Genomic DNA, 24,511 nt, shown 5'->3' on the forward strand with positions numbered 1-24,511 from the left:
AAAGCCCTCATAAAATTTTGCACATGGAAAACTGTTTTATTGGTAACTCTTACCTCAGCCAGAAGGGTCTCAGAGCTACAAGCTGTTATGGCTACACCACCCTTTTTAGTCTTCCACCTGGACAGGGTGACTTTTAAGACTAAACCCATCATTCACACCCAGAGTAATGAATGACCTATCCTTGAACCCGGCCATTCACCTGCCTGCCTTTTTCCCCTACCCGCAGGGCGATAGTTGGAGAGAACTTCATTTCCTAGATGACCACAGACAAGTTAGGTTTTATCTACATAAAACCAAACCAATTAGGAAATCAGACCAGCTGTTTGTCTCCTTCCACCCCAGAGCCCTGGTGAAAGCTGTGACCAGACCATTTCGGCCTGGATCTCCAGGGCCATTTCTTCCTGCTACCTACACCATGGAAAGACCTTGCAGGGCAATGTCAAAGCCCACTCCACCAGAGCAGTGGCCTCTTCTGGAGCCTTCTTTAAGGGGTTAGACACCAACACCATACTTGAGGCAGCTACTTGGTCGTCTGCGCACACCTTCACCAACCACTACAAACTGGATCATATCTCCTGAGCCAGGGCAGGGTTTGCCAGGGCTATCCTACACGGATTCCTGGAAACTTCGTTTAGGCCACCACCCAATCCTCAGTGAGCTTTGGCACTCACCCACATGTAGAATACTGCAACATTGGAATTATAAGGACATAGGAAAGTGGTATAAAATGTTACTATAACCATAGATGTCCTTCTCTTCCATGTTGCATTATTCCTTCCCTCCCTCCTTCCCTTCATGTCAGATTGCACTTGTCCTCCTGGGTGTGACACTGGATGGGCTATGCCCTTATAGGACTGGTTCTGACTGGGGCTTCTTATGCTGTGAGGGCTAGTGCGTGCAGACATCACTTTTATGGCCCACGTTCTTGCTGCCACATCACACGTCTGATGCAACTAGAGGGACTGAAAATCTTTGGAATTCTGGCCGGATGAACTGGAGAGAAAGAATGGTAAATACATGTAAAGTACTGCAACATGAAAGAGAAGGATATCTATGGTTATTGTAAGATTTTACACAACTTTCCTTTATCATGCAGTATTTTATATGCTGTACTAATTATTCCTTTTTTAATGGCAGCTTCTGTTCTATAGCATATTAAAAACTCTACCAGTACTGGTCTTTCATTTGGAAAAGTTTCCAGTCTTGAGCTTTCTAAGTCTTGCTGGCCTGTGCCTTATTGATTGAAGTACACAGATGGTAATCACTTGGATTTTGTTACTGTAAGTGCATCACAAGTTAAAGAATTTAAACTGACTGTATAGTCAGGCACACTGATGTTCCACTCACCAGGCTAAACAAGGAGAAAGTTACTGTCAGCTGCCTGTCTGGTGCCAGGATCCGCCACATAACGCATGCACTCTGGTCACTCCACAACAAGAACAAATATGACTCTGTCATTGTCCATGTTGGTGTGAAAGACCTGAGACGTACCTCCTTGGACTACATGAAAAGGGACATGGAGGAGCTGTCCGATCTTGTAGCCCAGGCAAATATGACCCTAGCCCTGAGTGGCATCCTGCCATCACCCAGAATGATGCCACAGTACAAGGACAAAATGATTGACTTCAACAATTGGCTAAGCTTCTGGTGTCATTCTAAGGGGATCCAGTATCTGCCTGCCTGGGATGACATGATCGACAAGCCATGATGCTTTGCCAGAGATGGCCTGCACCTGTCGTCCCTGGGATTCTGGATACTGGCTAAGACTCTAGCCACCCCTATAGTGCCTTTTTTAGGCAAGGTTCAAATGACAAATTCACCACCCTAACAGGTACAGGCAAGAAGAATCTGAGGGTATTGCTTCTCAGTGCTAGAAGTCTAAACCTCAAAATGCACTCTCTCAAGGCACTCCTTAAAATGGAGAACATCGACATCTGTACAGTGACAGAGACCTGGTTCAAGGCTCCAGAGAATACCCCTACATTACCAGGCTATAATTCATACCACAACTTTCGGCCACATTAACCTGGACCTAAACACTAAAGGTGGAGGCGTGTCCATATTCATTAAGGATATCCACACCTCCAGGCTAGTTGCTCAGCATAATGCATCCGAGATTATCCAAGTGCAACTAACTCTGGGCAAGACCACAATCCAAATTGTAGCTTGCTACAGATCCCCCACCATGCCCCAGGATTCCCACTCCTCATTTCTTAATACACTGGAAAATATTAGGGTACAACCTAACACCCTAATAATGGGCGATTTCAACTACCATACCATTAACTGGGAAAACTACTCGTGCCAACTCTTGTGCTCAACGTTTTCTGGAATTCATAAATTCCAATGCCATGGATCAATTTATACACACGCCCACCAGGGGCAGCAATATCCTAGACCTGGTTATTACCAACATGGGCAACTGGTGCTCCACACCAGAGGTCAATTCCTTGTTGGTCAGATCCGACCATAAGCTAATCACCCTAGACATCCACATCCCTCCCCCACCCCCCATTAGGGAAACCACAGTAAAAAAATTCTCCAAAGCCAACTTCACGCTTCTTAAGACAGAAGTGGCAAACTTCACGACACCCATGCTGACGGACATTAGAGGTATGACTGCTGAATCCTACACAAATGCACTTTATAAGCACTTACATGAGTGCATGGATCGTGCAATCCCTAATAGAACCAAGATGCTATCCTCCAAGAAAAGGAAGCCAATCTGGTGGTCCCCTGCCATAAACAAACTCTACAACAGAAGAAAGAAACTGTTGCAAAAAAGAGTAAAATCCCATGATTGGAGAAACTCCCTGGTCAGCTTCAGTAAGAAGCTGAGATCCCTCATAAAATCCTCCAAAGCTAGTTATGAAAACAAAATCGCCACTGACTCTAAAGACAACCACAAAGCATTCTATAGCTATGTCAAGAATCTAAAGAGCAACACTCAGATCTGCTCTGAGTTACATCACAATGGCACTAAATATACAGAAACAATAGATATTGCCAACATCCTGGCAGATAGGTTCAGTACTAACTTTACCCCTCTTTCATCCCCTAAAGGGCCCATCTCTATACCAGAAGAATGCAAAGTTCCTGTAATCACGGCTGCACAGGTAAAAAAAAACACTATCCAAAGCCAAGAACACAGTAATCCATGGGACTGACGACATCCCAGGCTGTGTTCTACATGAACTACAGAACGAACTGGCACCCCACCTAAGTACCATGTTCAATCATAGTCTCACCTCAGGCTATGTGCCCACTGAATGGCACATGACAGTTATCCCACTCCAAAAAGGGGGAGCCACCACAGACCCCGGAAACTACCGCCCTATTAGCCTAACGAGCTTGGTCTGCAAGGCTATGGAGCGTATCATCATGGAACTTATAAACAATGACATTGGTAATCTCCAAACGCAGGACCCCACCCAGTTTGGGTTAGTAAAAGGCAGATCATGTCTCCTAAACGTGATGCACTTCTTTGAAGCAGTCACCAAAGCCGTAGATGAGGTTAAGGTGGTTTACACAGCCTATCTAGATCTCGCCAAGGCTTTTGACACCACCCCCCACTCTGGAATTACAGATTAAACTCACTAAACTAGGTATAAATCCCTATGTCACAAGATGGGTTGCCAACTGGCTCACTGACAGAACCCACACTGTGAAAGTAGCAGACTCCAAATCCAGCTTCAGACCAGTGACAAGTGGAGTACCACAGGGTTCAGTCCTGGGTCCTCTCCTGTTTGCTATCTACTTCTCTGAAGTACAGGCAAACACAGAAGGTCTTTGGCTAATGAAGTTCGCAGATGACTGCAAACTAGGAGCCATAATCAAAACTCCAAAAGATGTGGACATCCTACAAAAGGGCATTGCTGAGACAGATGCCTGGTGTCAAAGCCATGGCCTCAAGCTCAATGCCAAAAAGTGCAGTGTCATTTCTTTTGGTAAAAACTCCAGTACCCATGAACTACCACATAGGTGGTAGTCTGCTTAACACCGAAAGTGTGATAAGAGACCTTGGGACACAGGTGGACAGTAGTCTCTCCTTTGATAATCACATTGCCACAGTAGTCAGGAAATCCTTCTATGTGGCACATCTCATCACAAAAGGTTTCTCATCCAGGAAAAAAGAGGTTATTGTTCCCCTCTACTCGTCACTCATTAGACCCATTATAGAGTACAATGCCCCTTTTGGTATGTACCTCACAAGACATCTACAACAACTGGAAAGGCCACAGAAATTCCTCACAGAGGATTACCAGCCTCAAAGAGATGCCCTATGCAGACAGTCTCAAAAAACTCCAGCTTTACTCCGTTGTATATCTCCTACTCAGAGGCGATCTCTGCCTAAACACACAAAGCTATGTCAAACCCAGAGCTTTTAGACATGCTCCACTTAAAGAAATCCCAATCCCTACGAGCTACACGCTCTAGGGACCTAAACCTCGTCACCACAATAAACAGAACATGCTGGAAGGATAGATTCCTGTCCCAGAGACTTCCCATACTCTTGAACAAACTACCTGTCTATATCAAACAAAGCTCCTCATTAGCACTGTTCAAGAAAAATCTTGATGATTGGATGGGAGATAGGAAATTCACCCCGGGGATCACTTCTGTGGCTCTGCTCGACAGTGGCACAGGAAAATAATTTTCTTGGGTGGCAAAAGCCAGGGTACCTTTGGCTAGGCTTTTATAGGCCCTAGGGCCAATAGCCTAGTACCTACCTATGAACCTAAATATTGGCACAGACTACTATCAGCCATGTGCCTGAGACTCCGGGGGCTTGCTTACCTACCCAGCACCAAACACTCCCTGTTGTTTTTTTACCATTTCACACTTCTAGGAAATCTTCCAGATGAACAGTTCATGGACTACTTCTTTAAGTATGATAACCTTTCCCATGTGCAGCATGGATTTACACACATTTAAAGCATTTGCACTGTTTGACTATTGCCAGGTTTAACTTTAAAGACATGGGTTAAGGTTTATTATCCAGAGTCCGGTTCAGTGTAAGAAAGGTGTTTGACTTGTTCGCCAACATTTTGCTTAATTTTTAATGGAGACAAAGGACTGATTCTACAAAACAAAATTAGGCTGCAGCCCAAGTCAGAGACTGAATGCATTGTGCATAGTATCACCAAGTGCAACATACTTTGTAAATGGTGGCGCAACCTCTTTAGTAGATTGTTTGCACTTCTTTTCAGATATTGTAAGTTTAAAATTGTAAGTTTAAAATTTAATGCATACTTTATATGTAGTTAATACAGTCAAACAGAATATGTAGCACTTAAAATAATCCGGTTACTATTTTCAAAGAAAGCACAGTGAAGAATTTCTCTCTCTAAGAGGAATGAAAAACAGGTAGGTGATTAATGATAGTGAATATAAGTATGTATGCAGAGGTGTTTGTGTACAAGGTAAAGGTGAATGAATAGCATATAAAGTGACGAGTTTAAATATGTCAGGGTCTTGTTCACAAGTGGTCCTGGGGTTTGCAAAGTTGACCACTGAATGTCTACAGCAGTTTTTCAGATGTTGTACTGGACTTTGGTGGTGAAATAGGATTTGCGCCCTAGCATGAAGCTCTGAGGTTACCAGTTAATCTGTGTATTCATCATCACCTTTAGTCGAACTTAGGGTAGTAACTAAAAAGATGAGATCATGCATATAAGAGGTGGATTGAGGTCCCTTTATAGGGTTTCTGGGTTCATTGTGAAAGACATAATGAGGAACTTGGGTTTCTGGGCTCATTATGAAAGATATAGTGAGGAACTTGGTTATCGTGGAGGTCTTGGAGTAGTGCCACTGTTCCTCAGGGTGGAGAAGAGCCAGTTGAGGAAGTTTGGGCATTGCGTTAGGAGGCCTTGGGAAAACCCATGACACTGTGATGAGATTATATTCCTCAGCTAGCTTGGCCATATTTGAGGGATCCCTCACAGTGAGCTACAGACTTTTGCAGGGGAACTGAAGTCTGGTCTGGCTTGTTGAGCTTTCTGCCACTGTGACTCTCACCAGAGTACACTGCGCATAAATGGATGGATGGATAATGGGTTGCTTTTATCATCATTTGATAATTTGGTTAATGGGGGTGGCACTGCAGTTTTATGTGCATTGAGATTTTGTTTTGACAAAGTTTTTTTTTTCTTTTGTATTATATTTTGATGTTGGGGGTAGGTTATGTTGGATTCCAGGACCTTTATAAGAAAATGTATTACTGGCTGTGTGAACCTAGAGTTGGCAAGCATAATTTATCCATTTCCAGAAGATCTTTGGGAGTGATTTTTCCTTTTTGGCTTGTGGGTGCCACTGCACCAAAAAATTTCAGTTAATATAGTAAGGTGTATAGGAGCTTACCCCCCACCCCCGGCCCTATAGGTTGACAGTGAGCCGTTTGCACTGACTGTGGTATTCTTTATTTCGTAGGAATAGTGCTAATTTTCAGATTTTCACCACCCTTTTGACAAAAATGTGCACAAAGTGCAAGCAGTTTTCAGTTTGTGGAATTTGGACCCTTTTTTATGGTGGTATTAGCCTGTGGACTGAAGAACCCGAAGTGGTATATACGGAAGCATAGTCGTTGATTAATCTAGGGTTTTAATTGATAAATATGATCCCTCATCAGTAATCTTAGGTCCAGACAGATTCCCAGTATTTGATTGAGTAAGCTTTTTTAGGGCATTATCTGTCACATTTGATGTATACCAGTGATGTGCTTTGGGTTGTCTGATGATGAATGATTTATAAATCCAAGTAGAAATAGATGATGAAATTGATATGTAAAGAGAGACTAGGATTTGGGATGCAAGTACTTGAGAGTTAACATTCATACAGAATTGTATTTGTAAAGTATTCTAAGAACAAAGTGTCAAAATGGAGAAAAGGCTGTTTTGCCAAGTATGTTTGGAAGTAGAGGTATAGAAGATAGGTGTGATGATCTTGAATGTCCCGGATGAAATTAACAAAAGAAACAAAGTACTGGGAGCAAATAACTTGAGAGGGAAATGTAATAGAGTGGAAAGAGGGTAGGCAGGTGCTTTCCATGTCAGGGATTTATAACCAAGAATAGGCAGAGAAAGGGGTAAGGTGGTGCTTAAGTGAAAGACCAAGTAGAATATTGACTTGAGCCTAAAAAGAAATTACCCTTAAAAAGGGGGATTATTAGGGTGTATAAAATGCTGCATGATAACTATAACAATCAGTCATGGCTGGAAAATGGGGAAAAGGCAGTTTCCTAAGGAACAATGAAGTTTTTTTGTAAATCTCCCAGGTGTGCAAAATCCAGAAGATTTAGAATTGTTGCATGGAAGTGTTTACACGTGTTTTAATACTCCAAGTAGATTGAAATAAGTGGGGAAATGCTTGAGGTGTGATGAGGAGAGGTGTATTAGGAACATTTTTTTGGCAATGGTAATGTGATGGCAGATTTTAAAAATTATTTGGAGTACCTTTACAGAAATGGTGAGGAAACAAATGGCATTAACTAAGGCAACAGTGGAAATTTAGTTTGTTTGCTTTCCTAGTAATTTATGTAGTCCCATATTACAAATTAAATATGATTTAATAAAATGTTAAAATACTGTTCATACTTCACAGAATTAATTGTCTGCACCTTCAGGATGCTTGTCTTCAGCCAAAAGCATGTGCTTGTGTTAAACTTAGTCACTTTGCAAAGAACTGTCATTTTTTTTCTCATGTTTTTATTATTCTCTTATTTTTTATATATTTTTTCTTGGTTGAAAAAAAAGCTTTGCGGCTTAAACTAATCTTAATCTATGTATCCATTTCTATAAAACGGAGGAAATCATTTAAAAATGTTCACCTTGATTTGAGAGGTGACAGCTAAGCATTTGAAAAAGGAGGTTCAAACTTGTATGCGTTTTCATAAAGTTGCATATCTCTAGGCATTTTATGGTCATCATAAGTTGCCTAATACTGTTCATGTGTTCCTGTATATAATATGTTCAAAACATACTTAAATGCTACCTTCACCAGCAGCCAAGGATTACAATATTAACTTTAATTTGCTACTTTTAAACGTGTCTTACCTTCTTGCGTTACAGCATAAAACCTTGGAAGTATTAGTTACTTTCTTTAATATCGCAAACATTAATAGCAGTCACTGGTAAAACTCCCCCACTCTCCCATTTTAAAAATGTTTTACCACATAATACACTGAACTAGTGTACAAAATTGCATATAGTTTTATATCGGGAAATATCTGTATAGATATTAGTAAGAATAAAAACTGTTTTGCATAGTTACTTTATTCTGTACATTCACTATCCTCCTAAACATTAGTGACATAAAGTCTGTTATTGTTTTACAGTTGTCTCACCAGTTTAAAGCAGTGAGCAAACTGTCTCATTCAACAATTTCCAATTGCAGGACCACAGCATGTCTTCCACTGGAGTTAATGCTGCAGTTCTTCACTAATTTCACTTTGTTGCTAATCTTCATCTCAAGCTGTCATCATGAATGTCTGGTTTGAGTCCAGTTCCAGAAACCTCCTGTATTGTTTTTATTTCCTGTTACCGTCACTCAGCTGTTTTCATTTGGAATGGTTAAAAACAGTCTCCCTCAGGCTTTCTTGAGTCAAAATGAAAAGCAGTTTCCTTCAGCTTTCTGGTTCATTTTGACTAAATGTTTTACTTCTGCTATAACCTGTTCAGTATCCAAAAATATTTTTCATCTTCCAGGAAAAAAAAAATATTCTGAAGACAGCTGTATGCAGCAACTTGATCTCACACATGCACTTCGACATCTCCTGACTGGATAAACTTGCTACTTTCTGTCTAGTGTATAGTCCTTGACCACAGCCAGGTTTTTAATACTCTCCCTTCTGCAACAGTTTTTGCAAGGAGCAGCTCTTTCTGCTGGTATGATTGCATTTTTACTAATGTAGATCTTGTTTCTCATGACCATATTTGGAGCATATGCATGATGGTCCCTTTCAGTTTACAAATCCTGCTATAGAACACCAGTCCAGTTGCTTGTTTGTATGTTTTAAAATGAATGCAAGTCCATTCCTTCCATTTCCTTAATTTAACAGAAAACCTTGGATTTTGTCTATGTGCTATACCTGCTACTGTCTTCGGAGCCATTTTTTCTTGACAATTGTTATGTTCAGCCTAGCCACTTTCCTTGATTTCAACCTCTGATTTCAGGAGTTTTTTTATCAGATCATCTGAATAGCTACTTAAAACTTCTACTGTTTGTAGAATGTGGTCATTTTAGTTTATATATATATATCCCTCTCGTGTCTTACTTATTTTAAAACCTCAGTGCATTTGATATATTTTTCCTTAGTTCTTCTAAACTTGAACTACTTTTTGCTGAACAGTTGGAAGGTTCTTCTCAACCAAAGCTTTCTTATTTTCTGATTTCTTTTATCTTGTTCTCCAGATTTCTTCTTTGCTGGCATCCAGACAGTGTAATTAATAGGCAGTAACTGAATTTTACCCCATTGAATCACTTTTGTCTGCTTTTAACAGCTTTACGTGGTGGTGCTGCAGTAGCGTTGTCGCCTCACAGTAAGACGTTGTCCGGATCGATTCTCAGCTAGAGCGTCTTCTGTGTGGAGATGTGTGTGAATGGGCGTACTTTCGTTGAAGGTTGTGCGTCAGGGCCAGCAACTCGGCACGTAAAAATCTTCTGCCAAGCATTAGCGGAGCGGAGTTCCGCTGTGGCGACCCCTAACCGGTAAAAGCAGAAAGACAACAACATTTTTCATACAAGGGGAGAGCTCTAATTAACTTGCATCTCAGGGTACTGCCTTCTTGGATCTCCCCAACTCTGTCTAAATTCTATAATCCTTTTCCTTCTGTTCCTTTCCCTATCCCTGGCCTATCTGCCATACTGCTGCTTATTTTATTTTATTTATTTTACATTTGTTGACCGGGCTAGTCCAACTGGATATATGTCCATTTTCAGTAGAGGCCCGGGGAGATCAGCTCCAAAAATAAAAATATTTTATTATAAAATTCATTTGACAGTTACAAAGGATAACTTTTAGCACATTGATACAGTTCTTTTCAATATAACAAAGTACAAATTAAAAACATATGACAAAAGAGTTAATTTCCTATTCCAATCTAGAGTAGGAAATATCTGGTTAACGCTCTTCCAAAGTAATTTTTGGCTGATTACTTAGCTTGTATTTATCATTTCAGCAGAAGTAAATAACTTGGTCTAAGAAGGGAAAGTGGAAAGAATGAAAAAGTGTAACAAACAAGTAATGATTAGTTGGCGTTGCAACTCGGACATAGCCAGTGTTTTTTGAGCTATATTTTAAGTTTCTGTCTGAAAACTGATAGGGAGGAAAGTGATGTAAGATCACTAGGAAGTAGATTCCAGTTTTTCCCAACTGTATTTGAGAAGAGAGAGTCCACTGCCATGTTGTTGGATTTGGTTGTACAAACTAGTAGTTTATTAGAAGAGCGGAAGGTGTTCAGATTTTTGTAGGGACAGATCAGGGAAGATAGTATTGGAGTCTTAGGATGGTGGCAAAGGGTCTTGTGGGCAATTGTAAGTTGGTTAAAAATTAGCTGATTCTGAAGGTCCAGCCAACCTAGCTGTGATAGATTCTGACAGTGTTGGGTTCTGATGGGTTGTCCAGTGGCAAATCTGACAATGTTATTGTAGGATTTAGCTAGTTTAAGGAGATTGTTTAGACAGGTTAGCATAGATAGAGGCATAAAAAAGTGTAGAGATTAGGTGGGAGTGGGCGGTAGTAGATCTGGCTAGTGGAGTAAGGAATTGTTTAATCCTGTAGAGGAATCCCATTTTTTGACAGTTTTTACTGTATTGTTTATATGAGTATCAAAGGAGAGGTGGTTGCCAATAGTTACTTCTAGGAAGTTTGGTTGATAAATCAGGAGATATGAGTGTTCCATTTCTAGATGCAATTGAGAAATTAATTTGGGTGGATTTACGGGTAGGAGTAAATAGTAAGAGCCTTGTGTTTTTAGGATTCAATAGGAGGCAACGTTGTAGAAACAATGTTTCAACTATACTAAATACTAATTGAGTTTTTGATTGCAGTTCAGATGAGAAACTGGCTGAGCAAATTATTGTTGTCATCTGCATATTGTATACAAGTGGCATGTGGAATAGCTAGGTATAGATCATTGATGAAGATTGAGAAAAGGAGAAGGGCCTAGAATGGAGCCCTGAGGGGCACCTAGAGTAACAGGCAGGTGGAAGGATAGGTGATTTTCCCAGAGAACTGCTTGCTGCCTATTGCTGAGGTAGGACTTGAACCATTTTATGGCCTGAGAATCAAGAGAAAAAGATTTGAAAATATTTATTAGCAGTGAGTGGTTAACCATGTCAAAAGCTTTTGACATGTCAATAAAGAGATGTAAGAATATTATTATTTCTGTTTTTGTTAATGGAGTTAGAGGAGGACAGGAGGGCGGTTGTGGTACTACGGAATGGCCTAAAGCCATGTTGGCAATCAGCAAGTAAGTTATTTTGAATTAGATGGTTTAGTAGTTGTTTCTGAATGCATTTTTCCATTATTTATGCCAAGGGGGATAGTAGAGCTATAGGACGATAGAATGTTCATTAGAGTTCCCTCCTTTGTATATGGGGATAATGCGAGAGATTTTCTAGATTGATGGAATTGTTCCCTCATTTATGGTTCTGTTTATGAGGATGGCTGTTGGATAGGCAACAGCTCTAGTTGCTTTGCGCAGGTATTCTGCAGGTAGCTGGTCAGCTGGGTTTTAGTTTGTGGATGAGTTTACAGATGGATTGTATTGGGATAGGTTGTATTTGAAATGTGGGGAGAGAGCTAGTAAAGGAGGTAGGAAGGGTAGAGCTGTTAGAGGAAAGCTGGTTTGCAAGAGATTGTATAGCTTCTGTAAAGAAGGTATTAAAGTCATTAGCAGCTTGCTTTGGGTTTTCCCGTTGACTACCTAGTGGGGTTGGTGTCTTAGTTTGGCCTGAATGAAGCAGTCTATTGATGCTTGTCCAAAACCTTTGTGGGTTACTCGGGTGATTTTGTTGAATTTTATTGTAAAACTGTTTATCTGAGAGAACAGCTTTTTTTGTTTCATTTCTCATTTGTCTAAAAGTTAGGTGATCTGAAGTACCATTGGTAGTTCTCCACCTGGTCCAGGCTTTGTTTCTGAATAGCATTTTTTGTCTGGTGTCTTTAGAGAGCCAGGGGGCTGGTTTAGCCCTAATTCTTTGGACCATGCTGGTCTAGGATGGCAAAGAATTTTGTGTTAAAGTATTTAACAGCCTCTTCTATTGAGAGGCTTTTTAAGGAGGACCAATTGCCCTAAGTTCATTTTGGAATAGTTCAGGGTTGAAGTCCTTATTGGACCTTATTGTTCTATTTGTGGCTGTAAGGGGAATATTGGTCTTTTGTTTGATGAGGTAGGTTAACGAGTGGTCACTGATCTTGTCTGGGAAAATTCCTATTGTATAAGTATGGTGGTGTTTATTTATGAGGATCCAATCTAAGATGGTTTCTTTTTTGTTTAGTTTATTAATACTGGTTGGGGAGGAAATGATTTGTGAAAAGCCATGCAGGTTAATATGGGAAGTGGGATGTTCAGCACTGATACACTGATGCACTTCCCAATACAGTGGAACCAGTCTCTCGTAAACCAAATAAGTACATGATGGCCCCCCAGGACAAATCTTATCATACAAAAGGGGTTCCCGTGGATACTATGGTGGTGGCGGCAGCCACTAAGAAAGAGATGTCTGAATCATCTTCCTCTGTCCATCCTCCTAATAAGGATTCTAGGGCGATGGACAGATATGGGAAGCGCATATTTAGTTCGGCAACCTTTTCCATCCGATCGCTCAACTACCTTACGCATTTCACGCGTTTACAGAGAGATCTCATTAAGGAACTGGGAGATACTCTCCAGGGACACACAGATGCTGCTGTTGCCGAGAAAGTGACAGCGCAACTTAACACCCTAAACTCCATAGTCAACTCATCCATGAGGCTGATTTCATACGCAGCCGAAGGGTCGAGTAGAGCGGCAGCTTCAGCGATCACCCTGAGAAGGCAATCCTGGTTGCGCTTATGCTCCTTTGCGGAAGCCTTTAAGTCTTCCTTTGCCAACGCCCCCTTTGATGGTGCCTCCTTGTTTAGACCAAAAATAAAGGAGACTCTCACGAGGTGTGAACAAGAAGGGAAGAACCTGTCTGCCTTAGGGGTCCGTTTTTCCATCCCATCTAGACCCTACCCTAAAGGGCAACGAGGAGGAAAAATGTAGTTCCAAAAGACTCCGGGATAGTTTCAGCACACCCAAAGTGACGCCCCCTCCAGAGGCAGAGGAGGGGGAAGAAACTGAAGACGCCGCCCAGCCGGCAGAGGGGGTCCGCAAAATCAGGGCGACAGAGCGACTTTCTCTGGAAAGCCCTTCCAGCACTCCTGAGTGCAGGACCGACTGTCCTACTCTGAAGGCAGTCGGGGGTCGCTTGGCTTTATACCCAGAGGCCTGGCTAAATCTTACATCAGATTCCTGGGTAAAAAGCATAGTTACCAGAGGCTACAACATTCCCTTCATCAAAATGCCACCCAACCCTAAAAAGCTCCCAGATGTTCCACCCAGTCTGCGAGACCAGGCAACCATAGAGATAGGAAGGTTGCTCGAAAACAGAGTCATCCAACCAGTCCCGGCGGACCAAATAGGATCCGAAACTTACTCAAGGTTCTTTTTAGTTCCAAAGAAAACAGGGGACTTGAGGCCAATTTTAGACCTCAGCAAATTAAATACCTTTGTGAAAAAGGAAAAGTTCCGGATGGTCACGCTACAGTCAATCCTTCCCTTTCTGCAGAAGGGTGACTGGATGTGCTCTATAGATCTCAAAGACGCGTACTACCATATCAAGATGGCCAGGGCGTCCAGAGATCACCTGCGCTTCCAGCTGGGAGCCAGTCATTTCCAGTTTCGCTCTGCCCTTTGGTCTCACCTCAGCCCCCAGTGTGTTCACCAAATGCATGGCAGTAGTAGCGTCTCACTTGAGACGAAGGGGATTCCGGGTGTTTCCTTATCTAGACGACTGGCTCCTATCCGCCACCACCGAGTATCGTCTTCTACAAGCCAGGGATTACACCATCAGTCTCTGCTCTTCGCTAGGCATAACGGTGAATTTTGGAAAATCTGTCTTATCGCCGTCACAGCATATCTTATTTATAGGAGCACAGCTAGACACCTCCCTGGCTCAAGTTACTCTCCCCCCACCAAGAGTATCAGACCTCAGGCATCAAATTTCGGTCCTTCTACACAGCAAGAGAGTCCCTGCATGACAAATATTAAGAGTACTAGGCTTGATGGCAGCCTCCCTTATTGTAGTTCCTTTAGGCAGGATGCATATGAGGATTCTTCAATGGATGCTATTCGCCCAGTGGTCGTATAGACAACTTCCACTGTCTCACGAAATCTTGATCACGAATTTTTGCAAGAAGGATCTCTTGTGGTGGATACACAGTCAAGAGCTAACACTAGGACGACCGTTTGTATTACCCAGTCCGGTAGCAACTCTAACCACGGACGCTTCCCTGATAGGGTGGGGGGGATTCTTTCAGGGACAAACAGTCCAAGGTCAATGGTCCAACTTGGAGTACAATTTGCACATCAATGTTCTAGAGCTGAGGGCAGTGTTTCTAGCGTTGCAACACTTTCACAAGTCCTTACCTCGGGGAACAGTGACAGTTCAGACAGACAACATGTCAGTGGTCTGGTACATAAACAAGCAAGGGGGAACCAGATCTTACCCGTTATGCAGAGAGGCCCTCAGAATTTGGCAATGGGCAAAGTCCACTGGATGCTTTCTGATAGCAACGCACATCCTGGGGACTTCCAACGTAATCGCAGACAGGTTGAGCAGAGCCATCCTGTTCCCTCACGAGTGGTCCCTCAAACCTCAAGTGGCGGAAGAGATCTTCCGCAGATGGGGCCAGCCTTGCTGCGACCTGTTTGCATCCCCATTGAATGCCAAATGCAGAAGCTACTTTGCCCTGTTACCCCTCCAGGGGTGTCCCCAGGACGACTGGTATCTGATTGGCCGCCGGGTCTCCTTTACACTTTTCCTCCTGTTCCACTAATTCCCAGGTTTTTGCAGAAAGCCAAATGTCTGGACAGGACCATAATACTGATAGCCCCATTCTGGCCTCGACAAATCTGGTTTCCCTTCCTTCAAACTCATCAAGTGGAGGAACCATGGATGCTGGACCCGGAGCCAGACCTGTTGACACATTCGTCGGGAGTTCCTCACTCCTTCCTCAAGTCCCTCAAACTGACAGCTTGGCTGCTCCGCTTCCCATCTTAGCCAGGTCGGAGTTACTATCCCCTGCAGTACAACAAATTATTGTATCTTCTCACAAACCATCTACAAGGAAATTGTACAACAGCAAATGGAACCATTTTGCGCACTGGGCCCCCAAACAAGGTATAGATCCATTCGTGGCTCCAGTACACAAAATATTAGATTTTCTTAACACTTTTTCAAGAAGGAGCATCAACATCCACTATAAGGGTTCAACTGGCGGCTATATCCAATTTTCATATTGGCCGTGAAGATGGTTCTCTTATGTCCCACAGGCTTTGTAAAGCCTTCATGAAAGGTACCTTTCACCTCCGTCCCCCCTTTCGTAATCCAATAGCCCCTTGGAATCTTAATCTCATGCTGTCACAACTCATGTTGCCCCCCCATTTGAACCAGCAGCCACAACTCCGTTAAAATTTCTTTCGTGGAAAACACTTTTTCTGGTTGCCATCACTTCCGCCAGGAGAGTTTCAGAGTTGCAGGCTCTATCTATCCGACCCCCGTACATGATTTTTCATCCAGATAGAGTAACTTTGTGCACCAATCCGTCCTTCCTTCCGAAGGTTTGTTCGATTCAAAACATCAATCAGTCTATCGAACTACCTACCTTCTTTAAAAACCATTCCAATAAGTTAGAATACACATTGCACAAATTGGACGTTCACAGGCAACTTAGATTTTTACTTACATAGGACAAAAGAGTACAGAAAGTCAGACCAACTATTTGTCTCATATGCTGACCAAAGGAAAGGACAGGCAGTAACGAAAGTTACCTTATCCAAATGGCTCTCAGATTGCATAAATTTTGTATATGCTGAAACGAAACAACAACTCCCTTTCAAACCCAGAGCTCATTCTACAAGGGCAATCGCTGCCTCTTCAGCCCATACCGCTCGTTTGCCTTTAGATACCATTTGTGCAGCGGCAAGCTGGGCAAAACCACATACTTTTATCGCCCACTATAAACTAGACAAAAGCTCCAGGGACAGGGCGACGTTTGGTTCCACTGTACTCAGGAATGTTCTCCCTTGAGCCACCCAGGAAAAAGGAGCTAGGGAAGCTACCCGTGCGTAAGAACAAACGAGATTGAACAATTTCACATTAAGAAGTTATGTTCTTACCATAACATTCCATGTGAATTGTTCATCTCGCCTTTGTTGTTACATTCCCCCCCTCCATCCCCCGTCCTGCGGTCTGGGAAAACGGTTTCAACTGAATTGCTTTTCAGCCTTTTCTAGATATTGTTAGCATATTATTGTACATTAGTAATGGCATCTTTTCTCCTCTGTTTGAGAGTAGGGTTCCAGACACTGTGTAGTATCTGTTAAGTGTTCTAGACACAGTTCTAAAGGGATTCTTCTGGTATAGCACTAGATCTGAGGGTTAGCACCAGAGGATCATGGGATATTACTGTGCCTAGAGCTTTCTCGAAGATGTGGAGCTAGTGATGTGGCCGACTCGGAGATGAGGATCGGCTCCGAACCCATGTGTAAGAACAAAGGTGAGATGAACAATTCACATGGAACGTTATGGTAAGAACATAACTTCTTATTACAGTTCTTTATGATTCATCCAAGAGTTCTCTGTAGCCTTAAATTTCTTATCCCATATTAAAGGGCTCCCCCTGAACATTTTCACAACTTCGTGTACAAGTAAAAAGGACATGACACAAGAACTTTATAATTACCATACAGTTGTAATCATCTTTATGAAATATTTCTTGTTTTCATGAGTGACCTGTTTTAACTCCAAGACTGAAGTATGAATTCCAGCAGTAACATTTGTGCTTATTTAGAAATCCTGAATATCTTGTCTACTATCTAGAAAGTACCTTCTTATGCTCTTCATAAAAACATACTTGTGCTTAACTGACTTAGCACCTATCCAGTTAAATTGTTGGGTAATAGTGAATTACATTATCTAGCTACAGTATATAAACGCTTTAAAGAAAATGATGTACTTGAGTGTGGGGTAAAGTTGGAGGGATCTTTATCCTAATTTTCTCCAAAAGAAGTTGTTCACAAAAAAGTTGAACTTTGTGTTACTCTTGTGAAACTACAACAATCTATGGTAGGTAGAAAAAGCTGAATCTCTTGTCACTGCACTCTGCCACATGAGATTATGGTGGCCTTCTATTTCCTCTTGCTGTGACATGGAGGTCAGCTTTACACTTTCACTTTTCTTCGTTCAGATCTATGTAGTCTGCCTACTTGTTTGTAGACTTGATTATAAATGTGATACACAGTTGAATCGTGCACACTTCTGTCCAATAATAGCTCTCAGCAGCTGCATACATTATTGCTTCTAGCATGCACCCATAAGTTCATTGACCAAGTTGAATGCTGTATTTGGTCATTGACCATAGATGCCTAAAAGTCTAGCATTTAGTAATACTTATCTCATAATTACTATTTTTTTTTTTTTTTTTACTAGTACTGTTGAGGATGCAGGTTCACAAGAAGAAGAGCATACTGGAGTCAAACCATCAACTGCAGTTAAGAGTTTCTTCCGGATACCAAAACCTAACATAGGGAGAGCATCTGGGAAGAGAGAAGCTACAAATGAAGAAAGTGCAGCTGAGAGCAGAGCTAAACAAGATGCTGCTGAAACAGGGAGTGAGCCAACACCAGAATGTGAATCAAAGGCACATGTGAGAAATGCACTTAAAGATGGTGTCAATTATTGTATTTTAGAAGTTTGCAGTAGGCTAAAAGTTCGTAACTGTTAAACCTGTTATGCAACTGCATGGTTTAACTCGCACTAATTCACAATAAAATGTGCATAATATTTTTTGTTAGGCACCCATTGATACAAGTACCTGCTTATTTAGAATTGTTATATTGTAACATCAAACCAGAAGATTCCTAATTGCAGAGTGGAGAAGGGAGCAGGAGTTTAGGTCCTTGGAACATGGCGGGTTCAGCCAACTAGAGCAAGACTGCTCCAGAAAGAATAAACTTCTGGCTATGGTCCCAACCATGATAGCTGGAGGTTGTTTGTATGCACTCGAAGACATTGCTAATGAGCAGGGTTCATACAGTTGTTTAGTTGAGAGTTGAGGGTGAGAGTAAGAATCCAAAGAAAATGATAGATTTTAAGAGAGTTGCTTTTGCTAAGCTGGGGAGAGTAAGGTAGAAAAAATATGGGAATGGGTCAGGAGTGGAATACTTTGGGATACGTGTGTGTGTGTGTGTGTGTGTGTGTGTGTGTGTGTGTGTGTGTGTGTGTGTGTGTGTGTGTGTGCGCGCGCGCGTGCATGAGAGAGAGAAAGATGAAAATGCAAGTGTGAGTACTTAGAAATGTGAGACTGGCAGAGCAGAAGAGTAGGCCCAACAGAGGTGGATAGGTAGAGAATGCATAAGTTCAGGGAGACTAACTGAAAGGCAGTAATAGTGAGAAACTGAAGATGTACGAATTTTAACATCTTTATTAACATCACACATTGCATAATGACATAAGTACACCACTGTAAAAGAGAAAATCAATTGCAGCATTTTTCCTTTCTGCACATCATACAGATAAACTGAATAGTTAAGAAAAAAATCTTATTACACAGATTGCTAGAGTCCTACCTTCCCTAAAGTAACATTCCTCCTGATTATTCTGTATGTATTGTTTCCACGTATTCCATTTTTTTCTGTATTATTTACCCTTTCCCTTTCCTACAGATCCCTTCAGTGCTTTTATCTTAAATTTCAACAATTCTGTTGGTTTTGTTTTTGCTTTCCATTTCCTAGTAATGGCTTTTTTGGCAGACAGTTCAATTTCTTTATCCCAGTTCAAAAATATAAATCTGATGTTGTTAATCTTCATTTATTCCTTACTCATGGGATTTGGTTCCGACCTTGGAACCGAGCCAACCTTTTTTTAAGCTCGCGTCAGCAACAAAACTCTCGAGCTAAGATTTTACCCATCATGCCCTTCTCCCTGTTATCTCAGATCTAGTTTGCCGCATTGCTGTAAAGCCATGTCGAGCCATTCCTCTCCAGCTAAGTGTATATTTTGATAATTTTTTTTTGTTTTCTCTCTCAGAATTCTTAGGTTTTCGACTTTGTCATATCTTCTTTTTCTTTATTACTTACTCTTTTTTGATATCTTCTACTACCTTTGTTGGTAGTCTTTCCTCGCCCTCACTTGGGCCTTGCTATAGTGTGTGTGTGCGCCTAGTTTTTGAATATTTTGTGGATTTAATGTCTGAGAGGAAAGGGAGTCCAGGCATTCGGAGTGTGGACACAAACTGCCTCACTCTGACACGCATGACTTGTGTGTTTACTGTTTGGGCTTGCCTCATCTCACAGTGAAGCCGCCCTGTCATTTTTGTAAAGGTTTTTCTGCCAGGACTTTGAACAAACGTAAAGATAAACTAGTACTAAAGGGTCTCCATAAGCCGTCTTTCTGCAAGGCTGTTTTTGGGTCGCAGGAATCTTCTCATTTCAAACAACATAAAAGGTCTAAGTCTCTTCCATCATCTCCCTCTGGAGACCATAAGGAATTGAAATATTTGTTTGTTTGTGTCTTTCGGCTTTTCCCGGTTAGGGGTCGCCACAGCGGAACTCCGCTCCACTAATGATTGGCTTGCCTGGCCCTGCGCAGCGTTCAATGAAGGAACGGCCATTCACGCATGTCACCACACAGAAGAAGCTCTGAGAATCGAACGGGCAACATCAAATTGTGAGGCGACATTGCTACCTTGGCTGCTTTGACACCGACTCACTTGACTCTTTCTCCGATTATGTCTGCTGGTCCCTGTACACCATTGCTTTTGACACAGACTTCAGCCTTCATGGTGAAGTCTAGTACAGCACCGACTAGTTCAGTGCAGACTTTCTCAGCACCGATTGGTATGTCTGCGCAGTCATCTTTGGCACAGACTGAAGTCTCTGTGCAGACTCCTTCAGCACCATCCAGTTTCTCGGTGCAAACATCTTTGGTGCCAACAGTTTTCTCAGCGCAGACGCCTTTTGGCGCTGACAGTTTTCTTTGTGCAGACCCTCTCGGCACCGACAATTTCTTCGGGGCAGGCCTTTTCAGCACTGATGGTTTTGGTGCAGACAGCACCATTCTCGGTGCAGGAATCTTCCACACAGTTGATTTCGATGCATTCCACTTCTGCGCCAGCTTTAGTGGCGCAGACTATACAAACACCGCCAGTTTCAGTGCCGACATTACCTATTCAGACACCTTCTTTCAGTGGTTGTGCTAGCCCTTTTTTGGACAGGCCCGAATCGCCTTCACGGTTTTCAATGAGGTCTATTAGAAGCCTTTCTGAACATGATGTGGTGTGTCTTATAGACCAGCTGCTTTTGGCCAGAAAAATTCCTGCCCCTTCAAAAGTGTTTCTCCCCTCTGGAGCTGATCACCTTTCTCCACAGACTCCTACCTATACTCCTTTGCCCTTTGTGGATGTTTCGAGACATCCCTCCTCAGGCGGGCTGACCTTCCCAGCATTGGAGAGGACACTGGCCGCTGCTTCTCAGCCGTCTGTCGGAGACTACTACTTCCTCTGAGCCTCAGCTGTCTCAAGGCACAACCCCTGGATTCTGGGCAGAAGTCTTGGGCCATTCTCCCCTGGAAACCCCATCCTTGCAGCCTTCCTCAGAGTCTGCCACTGAGGAAGTCCACTGCAAGACTACGTGTAAGAGGAAGCACATGGACTCCACGGAAAAGTCATTGAAGACACAGATTACGATGACTGGGAGGGGTCCCCACATTCACCTTCTGATGAGGTTTCCTTTGGCGACATCCTTGAAATTTTAAAGCAAAGAGGTGAATGGAAGTCCTCTAACACTTCCTCAGAGGAGTCTGTGTTCCTGCATGCTTTTCATGCCCGGTCCCCTACCTTCTGGGTTGCCCCATCTGCTGAGGAGCTCATCAAGATCATCGTGCAGCATGCGTGGAAGGCACCAGACTCTGTGGAGGCCATACCTCGTAGGCCGGACAAAATCCTTTCTACCCCAGAAGAGTGCCCCCATTGGTCGAAAGGTCTCCCAGTAGACACCATGGTGGTGCCTGCCGCTACAAAGAAGGAACTGGCAGAAGAGAACCAGACTGTTCACTCACCCAATAAGGAGTCCCAGATGGTGGACAGATTAGGAAAGCGAGTCTTCGCATCATTGACCTTTGCTGTTAGGTCCTTGAACTACCTGGCACATTTCACAAGGTTACAGAGAGACTTGGTGTCTGAACTCTCTGAGACATTGGCAGGAGCAGTTTCTGATGAGGTCTGAGACAAGGTGGCCTCTCAGTTAGCGACCCTAGAATTGGTTTCCAATTCCTCAATGCGTTCGATATCACATGCTACTGAGGGAGCGGTGAGAGCTGCAAGTGCAGGACTAGTCATGAAACGCCATGCCTGGATGCACCTTTGTGACTTAGCGGATCCCTTCAAGGCTTCCTTCCTTAACGCCCCTATTGAGACCACTACTTTGTTTTGGGTCCAAGGTAAAAAAAATACATTGGCCAGATGTGAACAGTATGGTAAGACCCTATCTGCCATGGGTGTCTGTTTATCTTCTCCTCAGCGGTTCTATTCCAGGAATCAGAAGAGTGGGAAAATGTGGCACAAAGTCTCAGAATCCTTTCCGTGACTCGCAGGCCGAGTTTTTCCCTTAGAGGCGGGGGGGGGTGGATTCTAACGGGAGACTCCCCTTTCGGGGCAGGGGCAGTCCACGAAACCAGGGTTCCAGGGAATCTTACTCTGGACAAGCCCTATCAGCGCTCCTGAGGAGCAGTCCGATTGCTTTCCTCTGGAAGCAGTTGGGGTTCATTTTTCCTTGTACCCTTCTGCCTGGCAAACCATAAACACAGATGCTTGAGTACAAAGGATACCGTATTCCTTTCTTATTCACTCCTCCCTTACCCAGAAGCTTACCCGACGTGCCACCCAGTCAAAGGAAAGCAGCAACTATAGAGATATCAGAGCTGCTTCAAAAAAAGAGAGTTATCCAAACAGTTCCCCTCCCCCCAGACCAGACAAGATCTGGCTTCTAGTCAAGATTCTTTTTGGTGCCAAAAAAGACAGGGGACTGGAGACCAATTCTGGATCTCAGCACCCTAGACAAATTCATTCTGGATGGGTCACGGTTCACTCTATACTTCCACTTTTGGAAAAAGACGATTGGATGTGCTCCACAGAGCTTCAAGACGCATACTACCACATAAAGGTGGGAAAGTGCTCAAGAAGATAACTTCGCTTCCGGGCGGGGCCAGTCATTACCAGTTTTGCGTACTGCCCTTCGGACTCTCTACAGTCCCCAGAGTGTTCACAAAGTGCATGGCACTAGTCACAGCTCACCTGCAGCCTCAAGGATACCAGGTGTTTCCCTACCTAGACGACTGACTCATTACTGCCCCAACAAAACGTCTACTGTATCAGGCCTTGACTTGCATCCTATACACTGCACAGCAGCTCGGAATATCGATAAACTGGAAGAAGTTAAACCTTACTCCGAATCACTCAGAGTACACTGGCGTGATTCTGGACTCAGTGACTTGTACAGTCTCTCTACCAGATCACAGAATTCAGAGGATCAAAGAACAGGTTCAGGCAGGACTTACACAAAGTCTAGCCTCCGCTCAATCCGTTCAACTGCTGGGATCAATGGCAGCCTCTATCACCATAGTTCCCTCTAGCAAGGCTACACATGAGGCTTCTTCAGTGGCTGCTGCTTACTCGGTGTTACCCATCCCAGCACCCCTCATCTTTTCCAATTCGAATAACCAAGATTTGCAAATAGGACTTGCCCTGGTGGATGTCAAACAACCCTCACCAGTGGTCTTGCCCCTTAAACCCTCATCCGCCCAATGCCACAGTGACCATGGATGCCTCCCTGATGCGGGGGGGGGGGTTGATTCAGGGAACGACAAAACAAGGTACTTGGACACAGACTGAGACCATTCTGCATATCAGTGTCCTAGAACTGAGGGTGGTGCTACTAGTGTTGCAAGCATTCCAATCGATCCTTCCGTCTGGGACTATTGCAATTCAGTCAGACAGCATGGCAGTAGTCTGGTACATCAACAAACAAGGGTGAACCAGATCATATCCACTCTGTCGAGAGACCATGAGAAATATGGCAATGGGCGATAGCCTCCAACTGTTTTCTGATAGCGACTCACATTCCCAGGTGCTCCAGTGTGATAGCGGACAAGTTGAGCAGATGCATTCTACAGCCTCACGAGTGGTCTCTCAGTTGTCTAGTGGTGGCGAAGATTTTCGACTGCTGGGGCCAGCCTTGCTGCAACCTATTTGAGTTCCTATCCAGTCACAACTGCAACAACTACTTTGCCCTGATGCCCCTAAAGGGACGGTCACCAAGAGATGCTCTAGTCCACGACTGGCCCTCGGGTCTGCTATATGCCTATCCTCCGATACCCCTCATTCCCCTGTTCCTCAAAAAAGCACATTGGTTGAAGAGCAATGTGATCCTCATTGCTCCATATTGGCCTTGACAATTTGGTTTCCCTTCCTGTGGCCTCATCTGCTAGATCGACCATGGATTCTCAATCCAACTCCACAGTTGATCTCTCACCCACAAAATCTGGTTCATTCAAACTTACCCAGCCTGAAACGGACAGCTTGGTCTTTCCACTTCCAATGATTGCCAGGCAGCATGACCTATCTTCCCCTGTGCATGATATTTTGATTGCCTCTCATAAATCATCCACCAGACTACTCTACCGCAGCAAATGGAAGAGGTTTTCTCTCTGGCTACAAGATAAACAAATGGACGGTTTTACAACCCCTAGAATATATTTCAGACCTTTTTAAATTGGGGGTAGCAGCCTTCACAGTTCGTGTTCATTTGGCTGCAATTTCTAATTTTCATAATGGCTTCCAAGGCTCCTCCTTAATGTCACACAGACTTTGTAAGACCTTTCTGAAGGGCATAACTCAATTAAAGCCTTCATTCAGAGAACCTGTTCAACCGTGGGACCTGGCCTTAGTCTTTCAAGGGGTGACAGCTTTTCCTTTTGAGCCTAAATCCACCTGTGATCTAAAGTATCTCGCATGGAAAACGTTCTTAGTTGCTATTACTTCGCCAGACGTCTTTCTGAATTACAGGCCTTGTCTATCAGCCCCCCCACCTCATCTTTTACAAGGACAGAGTTCCATTAAGGACTAATCTGACCTTCTTGCCCAAGGGTGTTTCTGAGTTATCTATCATTCAGACTATTGATATGCCCTCAGTTTCCTATTTTTTAAAAA

The 24,511-nt window shown here is 43.1% G+C and overlaps 1 protein-coding gene across 1 annotated transcript in view; it reads left to right on the forward strand.

The window, feature by feature from the left end:
- The window catches only part of LOC122795948 (transcription factor TFIIIB component B'' homolog), a 390,329-nt gene that overhangs the window by 54,076 nt on the left and 311,742 nt on the right, over positions 1-24,511 (forward strand). The window contains exon 3 of the mRNA XM_044064431.1: positions 17,737-17,953. Within this exon, the coding sequence (XP_043920366.1) occupies positions 17,737-17,953 (217 nt within the window). The remainder of the gene's footprint in view (positions 1-17,736; positions 17,954-24,511) is intronic.

Source organism: Protopterus annectens, chromosome 2.part2, assembly GCF_019279795.1.
Source record: "Protopterus annectens isolate FY-2018-M chromosome 2.part2, PAN1.0, whole genome shotgun sequence".
Taxonomy (NCBI): Eukaryota; Metazoa; Chordata; order Ceratodontiformes; family Protopteridae; genus Protopterus; species Protopterus annectens.